General features: G+C 38.8%; 1 protein-coding gene across 1 annotated transcript in view; it reads left to right on the plus strand.

The window, feature by feature from the left end:
- The window catches only part of RHOBTB3 (Rho related BTB domain containing 3), a 56,226-nt gene that overhangs the window by 25,141 nt on the left and 6,076 nt on the right, over positions 1-25,009 (plus strand). The window contains exons 6-11 of the mRNA XM_061189460.1: positions 464-829; positions 7,647-7,759; positions 10,765-10,885; positions 15,688-15,861; positions 18,754-18,920; positions 23,242-23,338. Of these exons, the coding sequence (XP_061045443.1) occupies positions 464-829; positions 7,647-7,759; positions 10,765-10,885; positions 15,688-15,861; positions 18,754-18,920; positions 23,242-23,338 (1,038 nt within the window). The remainder of the gene's footprint in view (positions 1-463; positions 830-7,646; positions 7,760-10,764; positions 10,886-15,687; positions 15,862-18,753; positions 18,921-23,241; positions 23,339-25,009) is intronic.

Consider the following 25,009-nt stretch of genomic DNA (forward strand, 5'->3'; position numbering starts at 1 on the left):
AGTCCCAGAAAGAAAACAACTTCAGATGTGAGGTTGGGTTCTTCAGAACTTATTCAGTAATTTCTTTGAATTTTTTTATCAGGTGAAAGTAAAGGATGATGACAACCAACATACTAAAATTCAGTATTTGGAGAAAAATTTTACTTTGGGACACACATAGTGAGAAATGCTCTTTATGGCATTAGTACATTTTTCATTTGCACTACACAAAGTAAATACAGTATTTCTGTGTGTCTGTTTTAATCCCTGGATAATTAGTTTATATGTATTTATAATTAGATTAAGCTATACAGAAAATGCTGTTTTATAGGTCAAAAATGGCCAAATATTGGCAACTTCATATAGTTGAACCTAATAATACTAAAAAATATTGTTTTGTTGTGTTTAAAATAAACCGGAAATGATGGGGGCCCATAGACCTAAAGAATAATTTATTATTTATTTTTTTTCTTCTTTGAAACAGAAAAAATGCCTGTCTTGAAGGCTGAAGCATCACATTATAACGCTGACCTAAATAACTTGCTGTTCTGCTGCCAATGTGTGGATGTGGTATTTTACAACCCAGATTTAAAGGAAGTGGCTGAGGCCCACAAGATCGTTCTCTGTGCCGTCAGCCATGTTTTCATGCTGCTTTTCAATGTGAAGAGTCCTGCTGACATTCAGGATTCCAGTATCATCCGAACTACCCAGGATCTCTTTGCTATAAACAGAGATCCTGCGTTTCCAGGTGCTAGCCAGGAGTCTCCAGGCAACCCACCTTTACGAGTCATTGTTAAAGATGCCCTCTTCTGTTCTTGTTTATCGGACATTCTGCGCTTCATTTATTCAGGTATCTTGTCAAATGGTTCTGGCACATTCTCATAAGCTTTTGAAATGAAGTATGGCCTGTGGTCTCAGGTATACTGGTTGGTTTTACATTTCTCTTCTTCCTACCATCTGAGGTGACGATTATACATGAAGTAGTATTTTGCTTTATCGATAGGAATTGGTCCAAGCTTTCTGTCTCTTTACAAGTTTCCTTGCCTTGGTTTTAAATCTACTTGTAAAAACAATAATCTCTTTTCCTATTGAGCAGCTATGTTAGTATTTTATTTTTTAAAAACTCCAAAATGTGAAAATACAAGAATTTATTGTCCAGTTTAACTTTAAAGAAATAAAATACTTCAAGTATATATGAAAATAAGTGTCTTTAGCTACTTATTCATTTTTTTTGTTTGTTTGACCCAGATTTTGGGGGGAATTGAGGAGAGAAGTTAGCATGGTCATTGCAGTCAGTTTAGCAACTAGAAACAGTTGCTAAAGTTAGTCTAAAGTTAGTTCAAGCTGAGATCTGATCAACTTTGGCTATGATTATTTTAGACTTTACTTCTTTTATTTACTGTGCTCTTTGTAAGATTCAGCTTATCAATTGTTTTTCTTCTTGTCCTTTTAAAAACTGAGCAGTATGTATATTCTAAAGATTAGACTTTTTATGAGTTATTTTAGCAGATGAACTGAAGGTCTCACATCTAAGTGTCCTATATAAGAGTGGAAAAGAACGGATGTAAAATGATTTTTAAAGTAAGCATCTAAATATACATTTTCTGAAGATTTCTCTCTTTTTTAAAAAAATTATTTATTTATTTATTTATTTATGGCTGCGTTGGGTCTTCGTTGCTGCGCGCGGGCTTTCTCTAGTTGTGATGAGCGGGGGCTACTCTTCGTTGTGGTGCGCGGGCTTCTCATTGCGGTGGCTTCACTTGTTGCGGAGCACGGGCTCTAGGCGCACGGGCTTCAGTAGTTATGGCTCGTGGGCTCTAGAGCTCAGGCTCAGTAGTTGTGACACATGGGCTTAGTTGCTTCGTGGCATTTGGGATCTTCCCAGACCAGGGCTTGAACCCGTGTCCCCTGCATTGGCAGGTGGATTCTTAACCACGGCGCCACCAGGGAAGTCCCAGATTTCTCTCTTCTTTAATTTTCTTTTTCTACTTGGGATCATGTGCTGTTGAATTATTAGGTTGAGGTCGATCCTTCTCTGGAATGTGTCTGGAGAAACATTTATGATCTGTTTTTAGACTTCAGAATTGGAGATTGATGACAAGTTTATAAAAGTTTGCAAATAAAGAAAAAAGTATTATTTAACATCAGAGATTTGGGTAGCCTTCAGTTGAAATGATTGATGTTAAGATTTCCCTTTTTTTCATTTGGGTTGTTTTTAGTTTTATAAGTTAAAATAAAAATTAATGGTTGTGAAAAATACAGTCGCAGCATGCAGATTTAAGTGGATTAAAAATATATGTATTGGAGTAGAATGTGATGGTAGGTATTAAATCCATTGTTCAGTGAATATTGGCTTGGAAAATGCATAAATAACCACTCCTAGAGAGCATATCAGCACAGTGCCTTCAGCATGGAGGCTTCTCTGTAAGTGTTGGTTGAACTAGTGAGTAGACTCTAGTAACTGTGAATCATAATATGAATAAACCAGATAAGTTAGAGACTTCATTTAGTACTACAGATTTTTATGTTTAAACTTAGAATCTCACAGTTCAGAATTTAAGACTAATTTTGAAAAACCAAAATGTTTACATGTTAAAAGAAAAAAATGTCTTTAATGATATGTCAGAGAACCATGAAAGAAGTGTTTGGCTTTTCTTTTCAATGAGTTTGCTGTTGAAATTATAAATTATTTAGCAAGTTTCCCACAGCATCCATTAAATACTTTCAAAGGCACACAAACACTTTGAGGTCAGTTTTATCCTGTTTAATATGGTAGCAATAAAATAGCTAGATGTCTCTCCAGTGACAGAACCTGCTTGTCTTTCTCCTAGGGAGTAATTTTTTTTTTAATTGTAAAATTAATACTTGCAGATGGAAAAAAGGGGGAAAGAAAAGAAAAAGTTCTCCTCATCCCCCAGTCCCCTTCCCCGGAGTCCATTATAACTTTTTCATGTGTTCACTCTAATGCTTTTTGAAAGAAATTAATATATTGAGAAACTTGCATTAATGAAAATGTAATTTTTGGTGATTGCTGTTTTCTGGGAACCACAGGTAGTTTCCATGGCTGGAGCATAGAGTGGGAGGTGATGGCTGGAAGGAGCTGAGGCTGGCAAGGGCAGTGGGCGCTCTTCCTGCTGTCCTTAGAAGCTGATCTAGAATTTTATGCATGATCAGACTGGGCTTTAGAAAGATCATCTCTGGTGATGGTGGGAAGATGGAACAGAGCAGGCAAGACAGGAGTCCAGTCAGAACGCCCTGTTATTCTGGAGCTCAGCCTTAGGAAAGCCAACATTCTGACAATAGGTGTTGGTTGGTCTTGCGGCTTGTCCATCATCTGGACCGGTGCTTTTCAAACCTTAAAGTGCATACAAGTCACCTGGTGATCTTGTTAATGTACACATTCTGATTCAGTGGGACCGGGGTAGGGCATGAGGTTCTGCATTTCCAACAGTCTCCAGGCAATGCTGATGCCATGGCCCACAAGTAGCTGCAGCACCTGCTCTTGGAAGAACTGGGACCAGCCACAGCGGATAAGGGCCTGGAATTCAGCCCAGAGGCCCAGGAGAGGAACCCAGTTATTAGTCTCAGGGCACAGGGTCAGAATGGAGTCAGCTGCAAGGCTGACTGATGCGGAGCTGTCTGGAACTGGGGCTGTCTGTGCATTCTTGTAGCCCCTGCCTGAAGTTGGGGAAAGTGAATGCTTAGCGGTTGGGTGGAAACTAAGTGAGCCTGGGAATAGTGATTAGAGGGCAGAGGGGCATGATGGCAGGGAGGAGTTGCTGAGCTACAAGCCCTTGACCAGTTCAGAGCACAGGCTTCGTAGTCTGATACTGAGCTGTTACGTTTCTGCTCTGAACTCTGCTTGTATGTGACCCGGTCAAGAGGTGGTGTCAGGTATGAGCAGGGCCACAGGCCATTGACCTGGGGCTACAGGGAGACCCGGATGTGGGTTGAGGAAACGGGAAAATAAATGCTTCAGCAGGTACCTGTTAATTATTCTTCAGTTATTTACAAAGTATAACTTTAGACTCAAGCAAAAATGATATTGTTTGCTGTGTTTAAAAGACATTAAAGCTATATTTGCACAGTAAAGACAATTTTGGAAAATGCAGAAAATTTGTTAAGAAAAATCAACCAGATTCCCATTCTCAAATGTCTAAACGTTTATTGATGTTTTGTTTTACCCTTTTAGTCTTTCTGAATAGGTTACTTTTTAAAAAAAAATTTTTTTTTAATCAAAGCAAACTAAAATATTAAACCTAATTTTTTTTTCTTAAAGACTTCAATAAAGAGGCCAGGCTTGTGTGTTTTGTTTGTTTGTTTGTCTTATTGTTGTTGAACATTTAAAAACTTTTGAACAGAGCACAAGTCTTAAGACCCAATTACACACTGGTTTCCTCACAGCAGCCCAGGCCTGTCCGCGGGTTTTGTAGGGAACCGCGGAGGACAGGAGCCAGTTGTACTCACGTCAGTTGGGCTGGGATGCAGAGGCAGAACTCCACGACAGGGCATGCTTGGGAATATTTGCCCTGAGCAAAAACATGGGCTGAAAAACCCTATTATACCTATCTCCTGCTTTATTAAAAAAAAAATGAACCAAATTACAAAGACTGTCTTAATTCTTTTTAAATAACATGCTTCTTTTTTTTTAACCTTTAGGAATTTGAAATTTTGTAGGTATTGTGTCACCATGGACATTTGGGTCCTGTATTTAGGAAGGGCCTGTTTAATCCTCTGGTTAACACTTTACCCATATAATAAAGGCTTCTGTTTATTTTCCTATTCAAATTTCTGAGCAAACAGATACAGTGAAAGTGTGTATGTTTTGCATATGTTAATTTTCTCTTGGAAACAGCTAACACTGCGTAATGTCTGAGTACTTAATGGCTAACACTGAAGGAGGAATAATCTGAAAAGTGAGGCCGGCAGTTTCCTGGTCTTGAGGAGTAATCCTTAAATGGTGTACAATTGTAACATTCTTACAATACACTACACAGTCTTTATGCTGGCAAATTCCTGAGTGGAGGGATCTCAGATGGTGAGGAATTGAAGTCTTTGTAAGAGGCTCAAGAATTTAGTTTTGAGCTCTTCCTGCCACAGATGGCCCTTAGAATTTCACATCACTTAATGAAATGCTGCCAAAGTAAATGAATCTGTGGAAATGAGCATAGTATTCTCCAGCTCCTGAAATTATTCTGCACTGCATGAAAACACAGCTGAATGCACAGGGGTAGACCATGCTCTCTAAGGGTCTAAGTAAATAGGTGCTCTGAGAAGTTAACTAAAGAAAATCGCAGTCAGTTATGCAAGACAAGTTCTAGAGCTCTGCTGTATGTACAACATTATGCCTATTGTTAACATAATGTATTGTGTACTTAAAATGATGTTAGGAGGATAGATCGCATGTTAAATGTTATTACCACACACACAAAAAAAAAAAGAAAGAAAAGAAAATCTTAGTCTGACTGTTGCTTTATTAGGACCTAAGTGTCAAAGATGGTTTGATTAGCATTTCTAATTATGAAAACAGCCCAATCATTAGAGTGCCCTTATGAACTAGTCTTACTTTCCTTTTCAGTTATTGGATCTTTCTGTGTCTGTTCTCAAACAGATTGGTGGACTGTAGAGATTTACCTGCTACTAATCCCATATATTTAGATTTGATGCTTGCTTTCTTTCAAGTACTCTTCTGAATGGAGATATATTGTGTAGGTGTTCTTTAGTTAATATAACTTTACTTTTAAGAAACAATATCTGTGCTGTCCTTTAACATGCATGAGTGTAGACAGTCAAAACTACGTACATACACTGTTTGTTGCATGCCACTGACCCTGGGTTTTGATAGTGGATGAAATGTCTAAAGGAAGAGCAATAGTTGTCAGCGCTCAATACACATTAGAATCACCTGGGAGGCTTTTAAAATTGATGTCCGGGCCCCAGCCCCAGAAATTCTAATCTAACTGGTCTGGGGATAAAACCTCCTCCAATGGTATTTTATAAACGATCCCCAGGTAAATGTAATGCACAGCTAGAGGTGAGAATCACTGGCTTAGAGTGAATTTTCTTGATTTGGGGTCCCTTGGCTTCTAAGGGGTTCTTCTACTCCTAACATTTTTTTTTAATATTTTTAATTACCTTTTTTATTATTTTTAAATTTTTTTTAACATCTTTATTGGAGTATAATTGCTTTACATTGGTGTGTTAGTTTCTGCTTTATAACAAAGTGAATCAGCTATACTCCTAACATTTTTATACAGACTGCAATGTCTATATGTGCATTGGAAATTTTCAGGAGTGGTGAGCCAAAAATTTATCAGATTGTGAAAAGAGTACGTGACTTTAAGTTGAAAATCATTAGTTGAGGAAGAGGAAAACTACTACACTTCGCTTCTGTCAGCATTCTTGTCAAGGGCAGGTAAGGAGAAGTTTAAAGATAGGCAAACATGCTAAGTACTGCAGGGCTCAGCTGTAATGAGGCCTGAGAGCAACTGGACTGGCAATTTGACTCTTCAGATGAGCTTTGGATCTCCTTGGTACAGCCTGGCTGCAAGTGCCTGATCTCATTGGTTCAATAAATATTTATTCTGTGCCCTCTCCACTCCCCGGTATTCACGAAGGCATCTGGCAAAGTTCTGGGTACATGAAGGGAAACATCAGAAGAGCTAGACTGAGAGTAGATAGAAAAGGATCTCAAGTTACCGAGAGAGGTGAAGCGACTTGCCTAAATTAACACCAGTCATTACTGGCAGAGATAAAACTAGAAACTGGGTCTCCCAGTTGTGTCTACACCTTTTTGAGTTATATTTTTAGGAGTTAGGACTTTCTGTAAGCCATGGGATGGATAAGGGTAATCTCAAAATACACTTTTGGAAACTTATCAGCATTGATAAGATACATTTGATGGGGAAAAGGCCACCCGGGAGCAGGGAGGCTGGGTAGGAGGCTGCTGTAGGCCAAGTGAGAGGAGTGTTTGGGGAAAAGGGGAGCTTTTGCTGACCCTGTGTTTTGTAAGACACGGAGGAAAAGGGGCTGACAGAAGTGAAGTGAGCCTAGAAAGAGATGGCTTGAAAGTGGGTTGGGGTGAAAACAAGGGACGAAGGGACCAGGTGGGGTGATTTTTTTCTAATGTCATGGTTGTGTAGCTCATCAGAAAATTATCGAGCTCCCTTCTTCAGGTTGGTTCTGTAGACTTGGCTATGGAACATCCTACTGTGACCCTGACAATGCATGAGACCTTCTGAATACATTCTGCTTCTCTGCCTGATGGTAGTCACTACTCTCCATGATGAGTATGATTTAATCCAACCTTAGAAAGGACCACAACTACCTCTTACTCAGGGCAAGTAAATAATTTGGGTTTGGACCACTTGTGACAGGAACTCATATACTAGCCATTGCTGTTATCACTAGCTGATCACCTACTATAAAGAGATAGTAGCTGTTCAGGAAGAAGGACTCCAGGTTTTGAGAAATAATTTAGGTGAAGGCAAACTTTTTTTTTTTAATGTGAGAGCTGTTTAAATGTTTTAGTGTAATTACACGGATATATATTTGATAAATAAAAATTAAAAGAAAATACTGAAAAAAAGGAACATTGATACCTAATAAAAGATTTATTTTTATTCCTGCTCTAACAGAAAATCCAATGTATATTAATTTGTTCACAGGCGCCTTCCAGTGGGAAGAATTGGAAGAAGATATCAGGAAGAAGTTGAAAGATTCTGGGGATGTTTCAAATGTAATTGAGAAAGTTAAATGCATTTTAAAAACACCAGGAAAGGTAAATTAGTTTATTGTAAGTTAGTTTACTTTGACTTTCTCTGAATTATAACTGATATGCTATGGATGAATATACTGAGTCGTGAGGAGTGTCAATAATATATAGTTTTCCTTAAGTATATTTTTTTCCATTTAAATATTTTAAATATAAACACATGATTTCTCGCTATCTCTGATTTTAATTCATGTAAGAATTCAAATATGTGTGAGTCATGTCTTTAAAATGTTGGTTTGTGAATTCCATTCTCTGAGACATTCCCCTAGGGCTCTGGGAATATGCAATCTATGTCAAGAATGAAGGGCTGTTGAATTTGTCCAGTTACAGTTAAGCTTGCTGTGGGGGGATGCCTTCTCACTGCTCACGATTTCACTCCAAACAGCTTTCAGGGGCAAGGCAGTTTCTGTGTGTGTCTTTTTCAAGAGTTCCGAGAAATCTGTTTGACTAAGTAGACAGTTAAGGATTTATTTCTCACCTAGTATAGATTTAAAATTATACATTAGGTTCAAAGATTATAAAAATGTAGACTTTGTATATGGTCATAAACTTGTACACATGAAAGCTCTAGTAACTGAGATTGTGCAGAGTCTATAAGGGCCTTAAAAGTAAGTTTGTTAAATTTTAAGATGAGTACATTATACAGTTTAGCCAGTGTATTCTTATTTCAGATTCTGTGATAAACAAATTGGCTACAGTAGATAAAAAAGGTAAGTTGTGTGCAATGCTTAGCAGAATATAGGTTTATATTAACTGTAAAAAAAAAGATTATTTCTTTGATTTTTATACAGACAACTGTCAATTCTACAACCTAAGTTTATTAACAATTTAATATTTTAAAACTGCATCGACTTTTATAAAGACTCCCAACTATCCTTTAATTGAGAAAATGATCTCTCTCTCTCTTTTTTTTTTTTAACAAAGTAACATGGAATTAAGGGGCAAGACCTTTCTTTTCTTGTTTTAATAACACATTGAAGTAAGTACACAGAAACTGTCCAGTTGTACAGGTGTATGGCAGGGTGGTAGCTCTGTTACAATCTAATTCAACTAAATAATGCTTTTGTAGAAACGTGCACATAAACTTGCATTCTGCTTTTCATAAGTTCCCTAGATTAACTTGTTCATGGACCAGTGAAAATGTACATCTGTATTTTCTGCAAACTTCTGCCCTTCAAGTTTTTTTCAAATTCAAGATGTAGGTGGGAGTTCCCTGGTGGCCCAGTGGTTAGGATTTGGGCTTTCACTGCCATGGCCTGGGTTCAATCCCTGGTCGGGGAACTGAGATCCAACAAGCCGCGTGGTGCAGCCAAAAAAAAAAAAAAAAAAAAAAATTCAAGGCATAGGTGACAAGGAAATCTGTTATACAGATTCATAATCTGTATATATCCATACCTGAAATACATCTACATATATTCATGATGTACAAATTCATAAGCTTTATATAAATGGTTAGAATGGAAGTGTTGCCTTTTGTTCTAAACCTGAGCCTTTCCTTGGGTTGGATTCTGAACACAGTCATTTCTTTGAGTACCAAGAATAAAACAAATTCTTCTGGGGGAAGGGAAAGCTGGGGACTGTATTATTCCATGAAATTGAACTAAATTCCCTCCTTTGCACAGGAGGACAGAAGATTTCTTCTGTGCTTTCTTCCTGTGCTTTCCCGGGGTAAGAGTCTCTCTCCTTCATTGAGTATTGGGAATCAGGAAATAAACATTTAAATTGTGAGTCTGCCACAAATTACCTGTGGCTTTGAGTAAGTCTTCTCAGGGCTTTTTATAAAATGAGGCATAAACTGGCTGATTTCTAAAGCCCCTGCTAGCTCTCAGGTTCTGGTGATGCTTTTTCACCGTTCCTCTCCTTTATGTGTGGCAGTCACCCAAACCCTCTCCACGAGTTCCTTCAATGTGTATTAAAGTATACTGTGTGTAGGACCTGAGACTATAGGAGTAGGATTTGTATTATCCTGTTTGGGTTGTCTGTTTTGCTCATGGATGTCATTCTGGAGTGTATGTTCTTCTTTGGGAGGAAGGATAACATTTTTTCCTTCTCGCCAAACATTTTAACTTCCCACCATAGTAGATTAACCCAGAGTGGGGAGTAGGTGCCGTTTATTCTTATTGCTAAAGTTGTATGCTTGATTATTTCTTAGGGATAAAGCTTTCTGAATTCCCTACCTAGCCAAGCAGAGGGTCAGAGTCTGACCCAGGCTGAGGTTCTGAGCCTGAACAATCCAGAAAGGATTGTCTGAAGGATCACAGAAAGGATAAACAAAGCACCAAATCCTGAGTGGGGAGCAGAGGAAGGCTGGAAACCCCGAGGTCAGAGATGGTGTTAATGGAGGCTGCCAGTTAGCAGTTGTGAGAGGACAGATAGGTGTGGTCATGGGACAGGTTCTTTAGAGCTCCAGATCATAGATGCAGGCAACCTTTGATGATCAAGATTCCAGCAATGACAACTGTGGGCAGGAAAGATATTTAGGATTATACGTTTGCAGATTAAGACGGAGATGAATTAATCCATCACTCTCAGGTGTTTTAATGTTGGATCTAGTGAGAAGTAGGACATGGTGTGATAGGTGAAAATATGTTTTCTTAATTACAAATTAAGTTTTGTGTATATATTTTCTTAATTAGTGAATAAACAAGCAGGTTGTATATGCAAACATATTGTACTAGGTGTTCATATGAGATTGCACTACTGTTGTCTGTTTCCCAGCTAACAAAAGCCCGTGGGGATTCAGGACCCCGCAGCTTCTCAGCTGTAGAGTCGAGTTTTCACTTAGCCAGTTCCTTCACTGCTGTGAGTGCTGCATAGGGCAGTGTTGCTCATTGACAGGTAGCAGATGTAGTTCTTGAGGGTAAGTTTCTGTGAAAGCTGTGATCAGAGATGCCATAGAGGAGGTAATCATTACTTCTTTAGACATTTAGCACAGTTTTGCAAATTCTCTAGGCAAATTACCAAAGCATATTGTATAACACTTCCCCTTGTATTTTTATTTTTCCTTATAGTTTAACTGCCTAAGGAACTGCAAAACCTATCAAGCCAGAAAACCTCTGTGGTTTTATAACACTTCCCTCAAGTTTTTCCTTAATAAACCAATGCTTGCTGATGTTGTCTTCGAAATACAAGGTATAGTTCAATTTTTACAAAGTTCATTATTCATTTTTATTTCTTGTTTTCTTACCTAACTTTCTATTTCAGCTTCGAATATTTTGGGTGAAGGAATGACTGTTCTCTATTGTAGGATGTAGATTAACACGGCTTGAATTTCTACAAAAATTTTCTGGGGAAATGAGATATTTTATTAAAATAAGAAAAGAAATGTATATATTTTTTTCCTTATTTTTATTTCCTTACCCAATGCTTCATTAACTTTTAGGCACCAGCAAGGGATGGGGTGATCTGTAATATCGCCCCCTTGCGTATTTTTGTTTGTGTGTTTCTTTAAGATCCTAGTTTTTGAATCATCTGAAACCAGCCCCCTTAACATTATATTACCTCTAGTTTATTTTTTCAGCTCTCTTAATTGAGCAAAAGGAACTAGTCTGGTTGAAGGTCGTGCCTGGCTTACATCAGGCATCCGTAGATATTGCTACATTTTCTCCTTATGGCACTCAGAATTATCACTGGAGCAACGGAGAGCTGCTTTTTATCTCTGTAGCAAAGTAATGCTACCTAATTTTAATAAACATGAGCTGTTTTAATGCCCATTATTGATTATTCACTTGGATACTTTGGTCACTTTAGTAGATTGAAAGCATAGTATTAAAAATGAATTGTGAAATACCTTCAATTATGCAAGAAGGCTAGAAGGAGTTGTTTCAAATGACTTAAGTAGCACTTCAGATGGGCTATTACCAAAAGGAAGATATAATTTAATTTTATGGTAGAAATGTATGGCAGCTAACAGTAATTTACTTTTTAAAAATTTTCCTCAGAAAGATCGTTTTACTTGTAACTCTGCTCACTTGCCAAGACAAACAGTGAATTGGAAACTTTCCAAGGTGCCTTTGGCTAAGCTACTGTTAGTAGCTGCAATGTGAGCGTGGGCCACTGAGAATGGGACAGTGAGTGACCTTGAAATTATATAAAAAATGATTTGGAAAAAAGAAAGCTAACAAGGGACTAAATTTGCTTATAATTTGCATAGGAAGCACTGACACCAAACATTGTTAGTGTAACCTACTGAAAAGATTTTCATGGGGAATATTTAATGCATGAAAATATATGTTGTATTAAGAGAAAAGAAACAGCAGTGATGTGGAGAATCCTTTCTCATAGTCTTTTGCTTTTCTTCCATGATTCCACCTACTGACCCTTTGCAGGCACCTGCTCACACCCCACCTTTGCAGACGCTGGATCTGCAAAGGGTTCCTTGTAATGCCTGTGCTGATGCTGAATGGCAGCTGCTCTAGTGCCTGTGCTGATGCTGAATGGCAGCTGCTCTAGTGCCCTTTGTAGCCTCCTCAGCTCAACAGCCAAGGCCTCCAAGGGAATCAGGAGCAGAGAGAAGCAGGAATGGGTGGAAGCAGGGTCCAGCAACAGCTTCTCTGCCATCAGCTGGAGGAGAGGCAAACTGAGCTCTGAGGAGTGTGGGGAGGGCAGCTTCCAGTGTGTAGAAGCAGCAGTGTTGTCTGCTCTGGAGGAGGGTCTGGAGCCCTAGCTCTAGCCTTGGCTTTGCCTTCCAACCTGTGTGTGTCCTTGGGCAAGTCCTTAATATGTCTGGCCTTGAGTCTTCTCATTTGTAAAGTGGAGAAAGTGAACCATGTAGATTCTAAAAGGTCCTTTTTAGTGTTAAGCTTGATGAGATGATAGTAACAGACCAGGTCAGGGTCTTGCTTGGATGCATATTTACTATATAATAGGTTTTGTTGTGTTACTTTACATTTCTGATCCTCTGTTTCCTCACCTATAAAATGGGGATACTAGTTTCTACCTGGGAGAGTGGTGAGTGGTCATGGAGATGGAGATGGTGCATATAAAGGTGTGTTTAGAGGCCTGATGGGCAGACTCCACTACTCTCCCCCTACAATGGCATCCAACACTGGTGGATCACTGCTTTTTTTGTGTGCTGAACCGAGGGCTGCAGCAAAGCCTTTTCAAAAAATGTTCCAGGCATCACTGACAACTGGCTGGAGTTGACATGGGATATAAAACCTATTTACTATCCCTGAAATAAATAGTTATCAAATATATACATATACATATATATATATATATATATATATATATACACACACACACAAATATATGTGTGTGTGTGTGTGTATGTATATATATAAAACTACCACCCACAATTTGTTGTTTGAGTTTGTATCTTTTTCCATTAAATACTTTTGAAAAAAGCAGCTCTAAAACTAGTCATGGTAAACTTTTGGATCTGATGTAGAAAGATATGTTTCCTTTTGACATTTGAATCTGTGCCTTGTGAAAAATACTTTTACAGAGTTATATTCTGTCTTGTTTACTTAGTACATATTCTAAATCTCTTTTGAGCTAGGCAGGTTTCCTGTTTTCAGAATAAAACAAAAAATGATTCTAAAAATTTCATTTTTGAAACTTGGCAAGTAGTGTGAAGAAGGTATGACAAATGTAGTGTTTTATTTTAGTATATAATAAAAACAAAGATCTTTGATAATCTGTGCAAAGTTACTAGAAACTTGGGCTTTTAAATTTTGTTTCACTCTTAAAACTCTTTTCCTTAAAAAAATTCTTCAAAAACAGTAACAACAATTAAATACTCCAAAGGAAAGTTACTTTAGGCCTTGACATTTTGAAAGGACATGTTTATCTCTTAGCTTGAAAATTGATGTCTTTTTCCCCCCAGTAATTCTTCAGCTCTATCCTATTGCTGTTGCATAAATAATCATTGCATTATTTTCATTCAGCATGTTTTATACAGTGCTTATACATTTATACAGTTTTATATACAATGTTTAAAAATGTGACCATACCGAGGTATTGTATTACAGTTTCACAATAGAACAATTTATAACACCAAAACAGTAGTTTGAAAAGGTGAGAAACAGAAATGGATGTTTTCTTGGAGGTATAATGGTTTTTCAAACTAAATTCGAAGCTTGAAATGGGCTTTGAAAATGCTTTAAGGTACTGAGTGTTTTGTTGCTGGTTTTGTAACTCTGGTGTAACTACATTATCAATGGAAAATTTCTGTTAAAATTTCAAGGTTACCCATCAAGCTTCATTCCCATCTACTATCTACCAGGTATTTTCTTGCCAATCTTAAATCCCTCTGCTTAATCCAAATGATGGGTTATCTAGTTTGTTTAAGCCATACTTCTAATTTTCTTTTTCTTTTTTTCATGGTTCCCTATTTAAGATTTTAAGACTAAAGTTACAAGTCAAATAACATCGCCTGTTTGAATTCCTTTTTAATTGCCGTGTACAAATGTATCCAGCATGCTTTAGCTATGGAAACTGGTTATCCCCCAGAGATGGACACTGTAACCTTGAGGGCAGGTGACCAAAAGGCAAAGAGGCAGAGAGGAAGGGGAAGGGGCTGAGAGGGGAGGCTGCCTGTTCGTAGGTGTGAGGACCTGGGAAGAGAGCTCTTGTGGCTTCTCCCTGCGCCCTCCTGGGGGAGGTGCGCCTGTGTGGGTGACAGTACCAAGCAGGGAGCTCAGAACTGGCACTGTCCAGCGTTGCGTATGGATCCTGAGGGGTTATTGGCTTTGGAGAAAGTCACTGGGTTTACGTGGAACTTTTTTCTCCTTTTTCTGAGCCAGAAGATGTTTTGCGTGGATTTCAAGAGGATGAAGAACAGTAATTGTAAATATTTTGGAGAAGAATATATGTCCCTGAGAAGTATGAGATTTAGGGGCTGCCAGGTGAAGACTCTTGGGCAGAGCAGAGTGGTCTGGCTCATAGTGTTACTTTCTGGAAAGGCACAGTTTTGTCACTTACACTGGCGGTGGTGTCTTCCACCAAACTATAAAGCTTGGCTGCTCCAAAGCAGGGTAGCTCCATGTTTCTCATCTTTGTACCAAACACGGTGATTGGCACATGGTGGATGCTTGGTGATGATCTGTTGATCTGATCTAGACTGAACTGAGGGCTCACTATGGGTTCGTGGTTTCCTAAGGTGGTGGGAGTGGTAAGAACTGCTTCTCCACCTGTGAGCCCTGGGCCACATGCGTCCCATCTGGCACTGCCTTGGTGCGGTGGCGCAGTAGCTGGAGAGCTTAGCAAGCTTTCACTGGGGAGAGTCGGTTTAGTTTAATGAGCTTCAGTGAGGGGTGTAGACTGAGGGGCCTTTAAAATTGAAAGCCGCTCTGGCGCTCCCACAAGCAGGCAGGTGTTGTTCATTTAGGAAAGAGTTTCCCGTGGAGGTCGTATGACAGGGAGGAAGCAGGGGACTAGGTCATGCCCATCCACGTCACCCATAAAGTCTGAAATGCTCCCCTTGGCCCCAGAAGAGATTCCCTTGCCATTCCTGCTGTGATCTATGGACTACTTAGGCTAAGGATGTTTACTGTTTCTGATACAGGGAAGCCCAGCCAGGACTGTACTGTGAGTAATGGTTGTATTTTCTTCTGAGACACATGGGCAGGGGAGGGTGGTGGTGTCTCAAGCCAATTGCAAAGAATAGATGTTTCATGATAAAAAGACATTAAGCAAAATATTGCATTTCAGTGTTTCTGTCTTCAGGAAATAAAAACTAAGTAGCAAATAATTGCCTGACTTGCAAATTGTTGGTTTCAAAGTCAGCTTTTGAACTCTTAATTTTTCAATTTATTTTAAAACTACAAAGTCTCCAAAGTTTAATACAGGTTATCACCTCCACGTCTGGTTTCTGAATATCAGCTTAGCCGTGCCTAGTGCAATACCATTCTAATTAGAAGGAAAATTGCTAGAACAATAACTCTGCAGGTTTATCTCCCTTAGCTTTGTTTCCCTGTCTAACCTTACAGGTACGACGGTGCCAGCCCACAGGGCCGTCCTGGTGGCCCGGTGTGAAGTGATGGCAGCCATGTTTAATGGGAATTACATGGAAGCAAAGAGTGTTCTGATTCCAGTTTATGGTGTTTCCAAAGAGACTTTCTTGTCATTCTTAGAATACCTATACACAGACTCCTGTTGCCCAGGTGAGCCATTATAAATGTTAGATAGAATCTCATAACTCTTTCTTTCCTGATAACCCATTTTGAGAAATTGCTTTCTATGAAATCTCTTTTCGTTTAAGGTGTATGAGAGTTGACGTCATGGAATGTGCTAATAAGCAGGTGGAGGTGATTTGGGGACAACAGTGAACTTTCAGTCAGTTCACGTGGAAGAGCAGTGACTGGGTACCTCTTCTGGGCGCTCAGACCCTGGGATAAGTTCACATGTCCCAGCCAGCACCAACAGCGTGCTGATCACAGTAGGCACCCTGGAAATGGAGGTGTCTTGTGGTACCCAGTGGCTACTTCACTTCTACACACTGGAGCAGAGAGCTCCTTAGAACACGGTCCCTTTCATGAGGAGAAAAGGGCTGGGCAGCTGCTGTTATGGCTCTGACTTCTGTTTGAGGCACTTTAAGGAATTTCAATATTCTGAGACTCCTTTGGTCATCTCTCTGGCCCAGAGGATGGCCTTTTTCTGACTTTTATTTAAAAACTTAAAAAGTCTGACTTTTCCTGACTTCTCCTAGAGTCAGACTCCTAAAGCTGACTTATCCAAAAACTTTTCCTAAATGGTTTAGAATGTCCAGTGGACTGTAGGGTTTATTTTCCTACTCACCATTAACTAGGAACTGTCTATGGCAGCTTCAGGTTGGAACAGATCTTGCAGGTTTCCTGTAGCTGGAGGCACTTTGGAGAAATTGTAGAATCCTTTCAACAGGCCTGGAGCCTTGGGATGCAGGCGTGGAAGCCCATTTTAATTAGTCTTTGTCCTTTGGCCACCAGATGGCTCCTACCACAAACACAACTAGAATAAGCCCGTGGTGGCTTAGTCCAGGAGCCTGAGACCTTGGTTACAGAACCTGGCCAAGAAACTACACATTTCAGACCATACCTCTCTTCAGGTTTACTGCTTTAATTTTAGATTTGGAAGACTTCCAGTGTTCGTTATTGAAATCTCCTAAGTTTTAAACAAGTCATGAGCCCTCTAGTGAAAAGTTTTAGAAGTTCCAGAACAGAACATTCTTTTAATTGAATTAATTATGGTCTTGCAGCCTTCTATAGAGTATTTTGGAGCCAGTTACAAAACCAGTGTTAAAGACTGGCTTATCATTTCTGTTTAATAAAAATGAGATCATTGGACTTCCCTGGTGGCGTGGTGGTTAAGAATCCGCCTGCCAATGCAGGGGACACGGGTTTGAGCCCTGGTCCAGGAAGATCCCACATGCCGCAGAACAGCTAAGCCCGTGCGCCACAACTACTGAACCTGCGCTCTAGAGCCCACGAGCCACAACTACTGAAGTCTGCATGCTCTAGGGCCCACGTGCCACAACTGCTGAGCCCGCGTGCTGCAACTGCTGAAGCCCACGTGCCTAGAGCCTGTGATCCGCAACAAGAGAAGCCACCGCAATGAGAAGACCGCGCACCACAACGAAGGGTAGCCCCCGCTCACCGCAACTAGAGAAAGCCCGCGCGCAGCGACGAAGACCCAACGCAGCCAAAAAAAAAAAAAGACATCATTGATTCTTATCAGAACGTGTGTTATTGTGTATTTTATTCTTTCAGTATTGGCAAATTTATATATTAAATTTAAAAATTTGACCAGTTTTGAAATAATAAGGAAATTTGGTTTCTTAATCATCCTCTCACTAGAGTAATTGAAGCTTTGGATTTTAAGTTTTATCTTACTAATTAGAAAAAATGCTCAGAAAAGCAATAATAACTATAAGACAAAACACTTTAAAAATTGGTAAAAGGTGAAGGTGTGTGTGTGGGGGGGAAATGAGTCAAAATGAATAATCAAAAAATTAAGCTGGATACTGGAAAATTTGCATTGGGAAAATTGCAGAAAGAAAAATAATCTATTCATTATGATAAATAGTTATCATACACGCTCTTCTTGGTTCCTAGCTACAAAGAATGTAAGGAGTTTAAAGAGGGACAAGAAAGAATTACAGAGAAGTGTTAAAAAAACAAACAAAAAACCTTGGTGACTGCCAGAGGTTGAGGGAAAGGGGAAGTGGGGAGTTAGTGCTTAATGAGTGCAGAGTTTCAGTGGGGAAGAAGAAAAAGGTTTTGGAGAAGGTAGTGGTGATGGTTACACAACAACGTGAATGTACTTAATGCCACTAAACTTTACACTTAAAACTGATTAATGCTAGGGACTTCCCTGGTGGTGCACTGGTAAAGAATCCACCTTCCAATGCAGGGGATGCAGCTTGGATCCCTGGTCGGGGAACTAAGATCCCACGTGCTGCGGGGCAACTAAACCCCGCGCCTCAACTAGAGAGCCTGCGTGCTGCAAACTACAGGGCCCACGTGCCCTGGAGCTTGTGCGCCACAACTAGAGAGAGAGAACCCACAGGCTACCACTAGAGAGAAGCCTGCGCACTACAACAAAAGATCCCGCATGCCGCAACAAAGACCCGATGCAGCCAAAAAATAAATTAAAAAAAAAAAAAAAGATTAATGGTAAATTTTATGTTATGTTTATTTTACCACAATAAAAACAAAACAAACAAACCTGGGGACTAAAGCCAGAAGAAGAAAAATTGCAAGGATTTAGTATAGCTAGCAGACAGAATTACCCAATAGCCCTGGAGTTGATTATTAAGGGCAATTGTAGAATCTCTTTCTCTGGAGAATTAAAAACAACAGCAACAGATTCACTTCTGTGTGTGAAGTCTTGAATGAATTCCTTTTAAAATGGAGTAATAGTTTAGATTGCTGACTTACCCCTTCAAGGCTTTTTTAGGCATTCTATTCTACATTGGATGATATAGCCAGCATTTTTTGGATTTTGTTGTTGTTTTGTTTTTAGGTCATAAAAGAAATGGTTTTATGGTCCATTTTCTCTTATTTCCCTTCTTGCATCAGCTGGCATTTTCCAGGCTATGTGTCTCCTGATCTGTGCAGAGATGTACCAAGTGTCCAGGCTACAGCACATCTGTGAGCTGTTCATCATTACACAGCTGCAAAGCATGCCAAGCCGGGAACTGGCATCTATGAACCTCGATATAGTCGACCTGCTCAAAAAAGCCAAGGTAATTGGCCCTATGTATCTGGTTGTTTGATTTTTTAAAAAAATATTACAAAAATTACATTACTTCACTCATTTTTTTCTGTTCATTAAGAGATATATTAGTGCTTGTCTTACTTTGGAAATTTGGCTAAATGAACTAAATGTGCCCTCACAACAATTTCTGCAGCTAGATAATTTTGAAGCATAGTGTTTTTGAGCAATCCCTTTCTAAGGAGGTAGGATTTGCCAATACAGAATTTTTTCAACTGAATGGTGGCCCTTATTAGTGTCAGTTGAGTGTGGTGCTGTATTATTTTGTATAGGCATTATAGAAAACAGAATTTACATTGAATTTCCCTCAAATGATCACATCTTTGGGTTCCTGAATGGAAAATGACAGGATTGGTCCATACATACTGATAGAGATGGTTACGCAGAACTCATTTATTTGTTCATTCGTTCATTCCTTCGTTCATTCATTCACTTCACGAGCATGTTTTAAAGTTCTGGTTGTTTGTAGGAGGTATTGGTGTACTTCATCAATTCTTTCAAACACCTTTTGTTGAAATGTCTCATTGTACGAGGAGTTATCCTACCATTCCATCGCCTGCCCTAAGACAGTTGTAGGGTTGCAGCAGTCATGGCACAGTGATGGGTACTGAACTTGCATTAAGCTGAACCTTCTAAGTCTTTTTCATAGGAATATATTTGATCCATTGTTACAGATGATCAGGACTTTGTAAAATATTATCTGGCGTACAACATATTGACTGTCCCTATGAACTTTGACATCCAGAATTAGGAAAATATGACAAATTTGTCTTCACCCAAGTTGCTAAAATAGAGCCATGTAATGGGGCAAAGGACTGACTCTGTGACAGCTAAAAGCTTGCCTCCACGCTGAGATGAATTTATTAATCAATATGTCTATTGCTCAGAATGGAAGGGAATTCATTTAAAGCACCTAGGTCTTCTCTTATTATCTCCATAACTATTTTGGAGTTCATTTCTCTCATAATCAAGTCTTCAGATCATATGTATTTAATGTTAGGGAAAAAAAAATTTTTTTAAATGAGTAACCTTAATCTCGCTTTGTGATATAATTACATTGAGCTTGGGATTAATAGCTATTCTCTAGATTTAAAAATTCTTTTTATTTTTTCTCACATTTTTACAACCTCCTTCATTTTTTTTTTTTTTTTTTTTTTTGGCCGTGTTGGGTCTTTGTTGCAGTACGCAGGCTTCTCTTGTGGAGCACGGGCTCTAGGCGCGTGGGCTTCAGTAGTTGCAGCACACGGGCTCAGTAGTTGCAGCATGCGGGCTTCAGTAGTTGTGGTGCGTGGGCTCTAGAGCGCAGGCTCAGTAGTTGTGGTGCACGGGCTTAGTTGCTCCATGGCATGTGGGATCTTCCTGGACCAGGGATTGAACCCATGTCCCCTGCATTGGCAGGCGGATTCTTAACCACGGCGCCACCAGGGAAGTCCCTCCTGCATTTTTGATGTATCATTTTCGTACATTCTAACAAGTCTGTCATACTTTTAAAAAATGGGCACAAGCTTTTCTTTCCTTATCTTGTAGTATCCTTTTACATCGTTCACGCATAAGAGAACTTCCTACTTGGTTGCACTGATTTCTTTAAATGCCCCCCCCAAACACACACACGCACACACAATTCCTCATTAGCATCATTTATGATTGTATTGTCAGAAATTCTTCCTGACCTGTATTCCCTGAATGCGTGGTTTCTGACTATGTGATTATCCTTCTTTTTCCCTTTGAATTTTAAAAGTCTAAGATACCAACTTTTCTTGAATTTTACTATTTGTTTCTGAAGACTTTTCTGTTTGCTAAGATTAAGCCTACCTTTACCGGTTTTCCTTTAGTCTATTCCTGGTGGTCCCTAATTTGCCAACTATGAATCACAGAAACAGGATAATTTTCTTCCTGTTTGAAGTTCTTAGGTTGAGGTTCAACTTCGCCAGCCAGTTCATCTGTTGGTCAAACTTTAGTTAACCTTTCCCTCATTGCTTCTCTGACTTCTAGGAGGTGAAATTGTCTTTTGGCAGAATTAGATTTCCAGTAGCTCTCTGAATAATTGAAATTTCCAATCCCTCTATCATCTCTGCCAGTTTTGTATTGTGTATCAGGAAAGCGTCATTCATACTTTTGATACAAATAAGCAGTTTTGATACAGATGAGCTGGAACTCTCCGTTAACCTCTCTCAGCTCTTTACCATGATTCTACCTTCAGGTTCACATGTTTCCATCACGTTGAAATCTTAACACGCAACAGAGGCTTTTTTCCCTTAATCGGATCAGTTCCTTTGGATTGAGGTAGAGATTTCCTTATTCCTCCTCCCCTTTAAACCTTATCTTGGCAAACTTTGGTGATTCCTATGAAGTCCTGTTTACTCTCATATTAAAGTTTTAAACTCAAATTCTTGCTTATAATCTGTGCATTTAATATTTGGCTTCTTCAGGCCACCAGTTTTGTTTCTGACCTTTTCCTTGTGAGTTTTGGGGTACTTTTCCCGCCATTATTATTCTTCACAGGGTTGTTAAATGCTGTAGCATTTGGTTTATGGTATTTTTTTAAATTTCTTTTTAAAATTCTGTTGTTTATTTCAGTTTAAACTGTCTTCTCAAGTCAGCACATATTCTTCCAAAAATGTAGTTTTTCCAGTGGGATGCATTCCATCTCTTGCCAAGAGCCCACAATTATGAAATCTTAAATCTTATTCAAAAATAAAATTCTGCATTTGAACCATGTTTTTATAGCCAGCTGTTCATTTCTGTGGTCTCCCTCTCTTTCGAAGTCACAGCCCTTAGGCAGCATTCTGAACGTCTGTTGGTAGGTTTTCTCCTCTGGGTTAACCATCCAGTAGTGCTGGTGGCTTCTGTTAAAATAGCTCCACATTCTTGCTCTGTTCCCTTGGGATCACTCACATTCATCTGCTAAAACGTAAAGTGAAGAAAGATTGTTAATATGTGATGTGGTGTTAGATGAACCATGAAGTCTCTTACAATTCAAAAATTGAGTTTGTATAATTAAAATCAGAGGGACCTGAGAATTTACATGTAAAATATTCACACATTATAACTTTTAAAAAGAGTGGTACTTGAGTTTCATTCTTAAGATTTGAGATTACAAATCTGTCTTCAATTTAGCATTACTTATTGCTTATATACTATTTTTGAGTGTCCTTAAAAGAGCTGTATTTAGCCTAAAGGTGGAAACAACCTAAATGTCCATCAACAGATGAATGAATAAACAAAATGTGATATATGCATACCATGGAATATTACTCAGCCTTAAAAAGGAATGGAATTTTAATGCACACTGCAGCATGAATGAACCTTATGCTAAGTAAAATAAACCAGTCAGAAAAAGGACAAACATTGTATAATTTTGTATAACTTGTATAACTTATATGAGGTACCTGGAATAGCCAAATTCATAGAAAATAGAATAGTGGTTACCAGAGCCTGGGAGTAGGAGGAAAGGGGAGTTATTGTTTAACTGTACAGGTAAAGATGGTTAAAATGGTAAGTTTTATGTTATGTATATTTTACCACAGTAATAATAAAAGAACTATACTCATGTTCCTAAGTGGCCTGCCAGCATGCTACTGTAATCTGAATTGCGTGGTTAGATGGATTAGTGAGTGTCACTGGGTTGGCACCAAGGTAATGATGTCATGGCCAAGTTTCTGAGTTTCCCTTCCATTAGCTATTGGAATTCAGGATGATAAATGTGCTGGAAATCCTGCTCAGTGTGACAGTACATCCCAGTTAAAAGCAATTATTCAGACATAACCTTCTCATAGAAATAATTACATGTGGAAACCCATACCCTTAGATTGATGACATTTCCTCCTCAAAATATTCTTTGGTTTTCTCTGCAGGTGAATTTGTTGAGATATGGCCAGATGTATACCTTTGCTAACCATAATCTTCTCTCTGCTACACAGATATAAGTGCAGTTAGTGAAGGCCATGACCTTAGATGAAAAGCTTAAATGAAAGTCCTCAAGAACCTCTAGTAGTCTTTGTTACCCACAGATGCAACCATGAATCTGCTTAAAGACATTCAGCCACTATGGCAGCCGTAGCTTGTTCTTCATTTGATTTGGTTTCTTCATTGATGTGATTTTATTATTATTTGTTAATAATGCTCCCTTTTCCTTTCTGCTGTCAGAGTAGACTGAAGGCTGAATCATATACAGACACTTTAAACGTGGAATTGGGCCCTCCATGAGTTCTCCTGGACCATTCTCTAGATCTAATCATTCATGTTGATGGTCATTATGTACAATATTGTTTCACTTTCCATTTTTCTTGCAGTTTCACCACTCTGATTGCCTCTCAACCTGGCTGCTTCATTTCATTGCCACTAACTACCTCATCTTCAGTCAGAAGCCTGAATTTCAGGATCTTTCAGGTAGATTGCTAATTAATGTTTTTGGAACGAAAAACCTTTACGTTCTTTGTTCTTAGATTTGAGACATAATTTGTAGGAATAGTAGTTTTTAAAAATAAAAAGTCAGTGTAAGACATTCCTTTTAAGTATGCAGTGTGGTAATGGAGGACACTTATAGTAACCGGTGTTTCATAAGAAGCTTGACCTGTGTCACACAGGAAGTTTTCTAATGATTGTTTCATAGCTCCCATCCATTTTTAAGTGCATTTTTTTCTGAAGTAGAGAGAGAAGGGGGCCTCACATGACATTTGGTTGTGATAAATGAGATTTGGTTTTAACCACCTAAGTCAGAAGCAAAATTTAAATAGTACAGCTTTTTAAATTTTCTTCTTAAAAAGAAAAGATTATCCCTAGTATATAGTTCTGCTGTATTGGTATCTCCTGTCTCTACAGGAGTCCATTATATCATTCAACAATAACAATTTTTTATTGATCAAAGAGTGGTGCAAAATTCACTGAGCAGAGAGTATGCTTAATGTGATTTTTAAAGGTAAATTATAAAGATTAAAACCAATCAAAGGGTGAGCTTCTGAGTGCTGCATAAGATGAAATAAAATGAAAATAGAGTCATCAAAGTAGACAGTTTAGATACAATGGTTTGCTTATGTTATTGCTTAGAATAGACCCAAGGAATAATCAAGATAAAGGGAGAAGGAAATTAAAGATCTCCTAGTCAAGTAGTTTCAAACTCTAAGTGGAGAAACCTCCTTGGCGATGATGCCCACAGTTCTTGTGAGGTGGGGGCAGAGAGCGGGGTGGGTGGCGCAGAAGAGGGAGGGGGAGGAGAGGCTAGCGCTTGCTGTTCTTGGACTCCTCCCTCCCACCTTCATCCAGAGGGGTTCCACTTTGATCTGCTGAGATCTTAGAATTCTATGTAAAATTTTGCTTGTAAAAGAGAATCTGCTGCTAGAAGAGGTGAGCATCTCTGGTTTCATTCAGCTGTTCATTGCATATTTAAGGAAACCAAGAAACAGACAGTCAGTTTTTGGCAGATGTATTCAGCCAGTCAGCAAACATTGTATGCCTATTGGGAGGCTGTTTACATAGAATTTAACTATTAGTGCAGAAGAGTAACATAATATATCATAGCAGGACAATAGATATTTACTAACCATTTACTTTGTGCAAGAAACAAAGTTCATTCATAAACATAAGGCATACTTCCCCTTGCTGGTAGTTAGTAGGGTCATTCTTACACAGTGATTCTTTAAGGAGGCAATTAAAAATGAAATAAATGAACATTTTGATTTTAGGACCACCTTTATTATGCCACCTGAGGTCACCTTCATTTGTAAAAGACGAGTCAGATGATTTTCTACTTACTATTTTGTGTAGATATGTGATACACATAGAGTCCTATTACAACCTTGGGGGAAGGATGCTCTCTAAATCCTTTGAGTTATTAATCTTTATTTTATTCTGATACTTATACAATTGCCGATAAAGTATGTTATGACCGCCTGGCACAGAGAGAAACAGGACTCCAGGGTGTGAGTTGAGAAGGCAGGGTAAGAAAATGAGGCTGTGTCAGTGATTATCTTATGTTCCTTTCATGGGAATTAAAACAGTATCCTGAGTGCTCTGATTTAGCGGTGCTTGTTCATGTCCAGGACCTGCTGTGATGTGTCCTTT

The sequence above is a fragment of the Eubalaena glacialis genome, chromosome 4, assembly GCF_028564815.1.
Source record: "Eubalaena glacialis isolate mEubGla1 chromosome 4, mEubGla1.1.hap2.+ XY, whole genome shotgun sequence".
In the NCBI taxonomy this organism is placed as follows: domain Eukaryota; kingdom Metazoa; phylum Chordata; class Mammalia; order Artiodactyla; family Balaenidae; genus Eubalaena; species Eubalaena glacialis.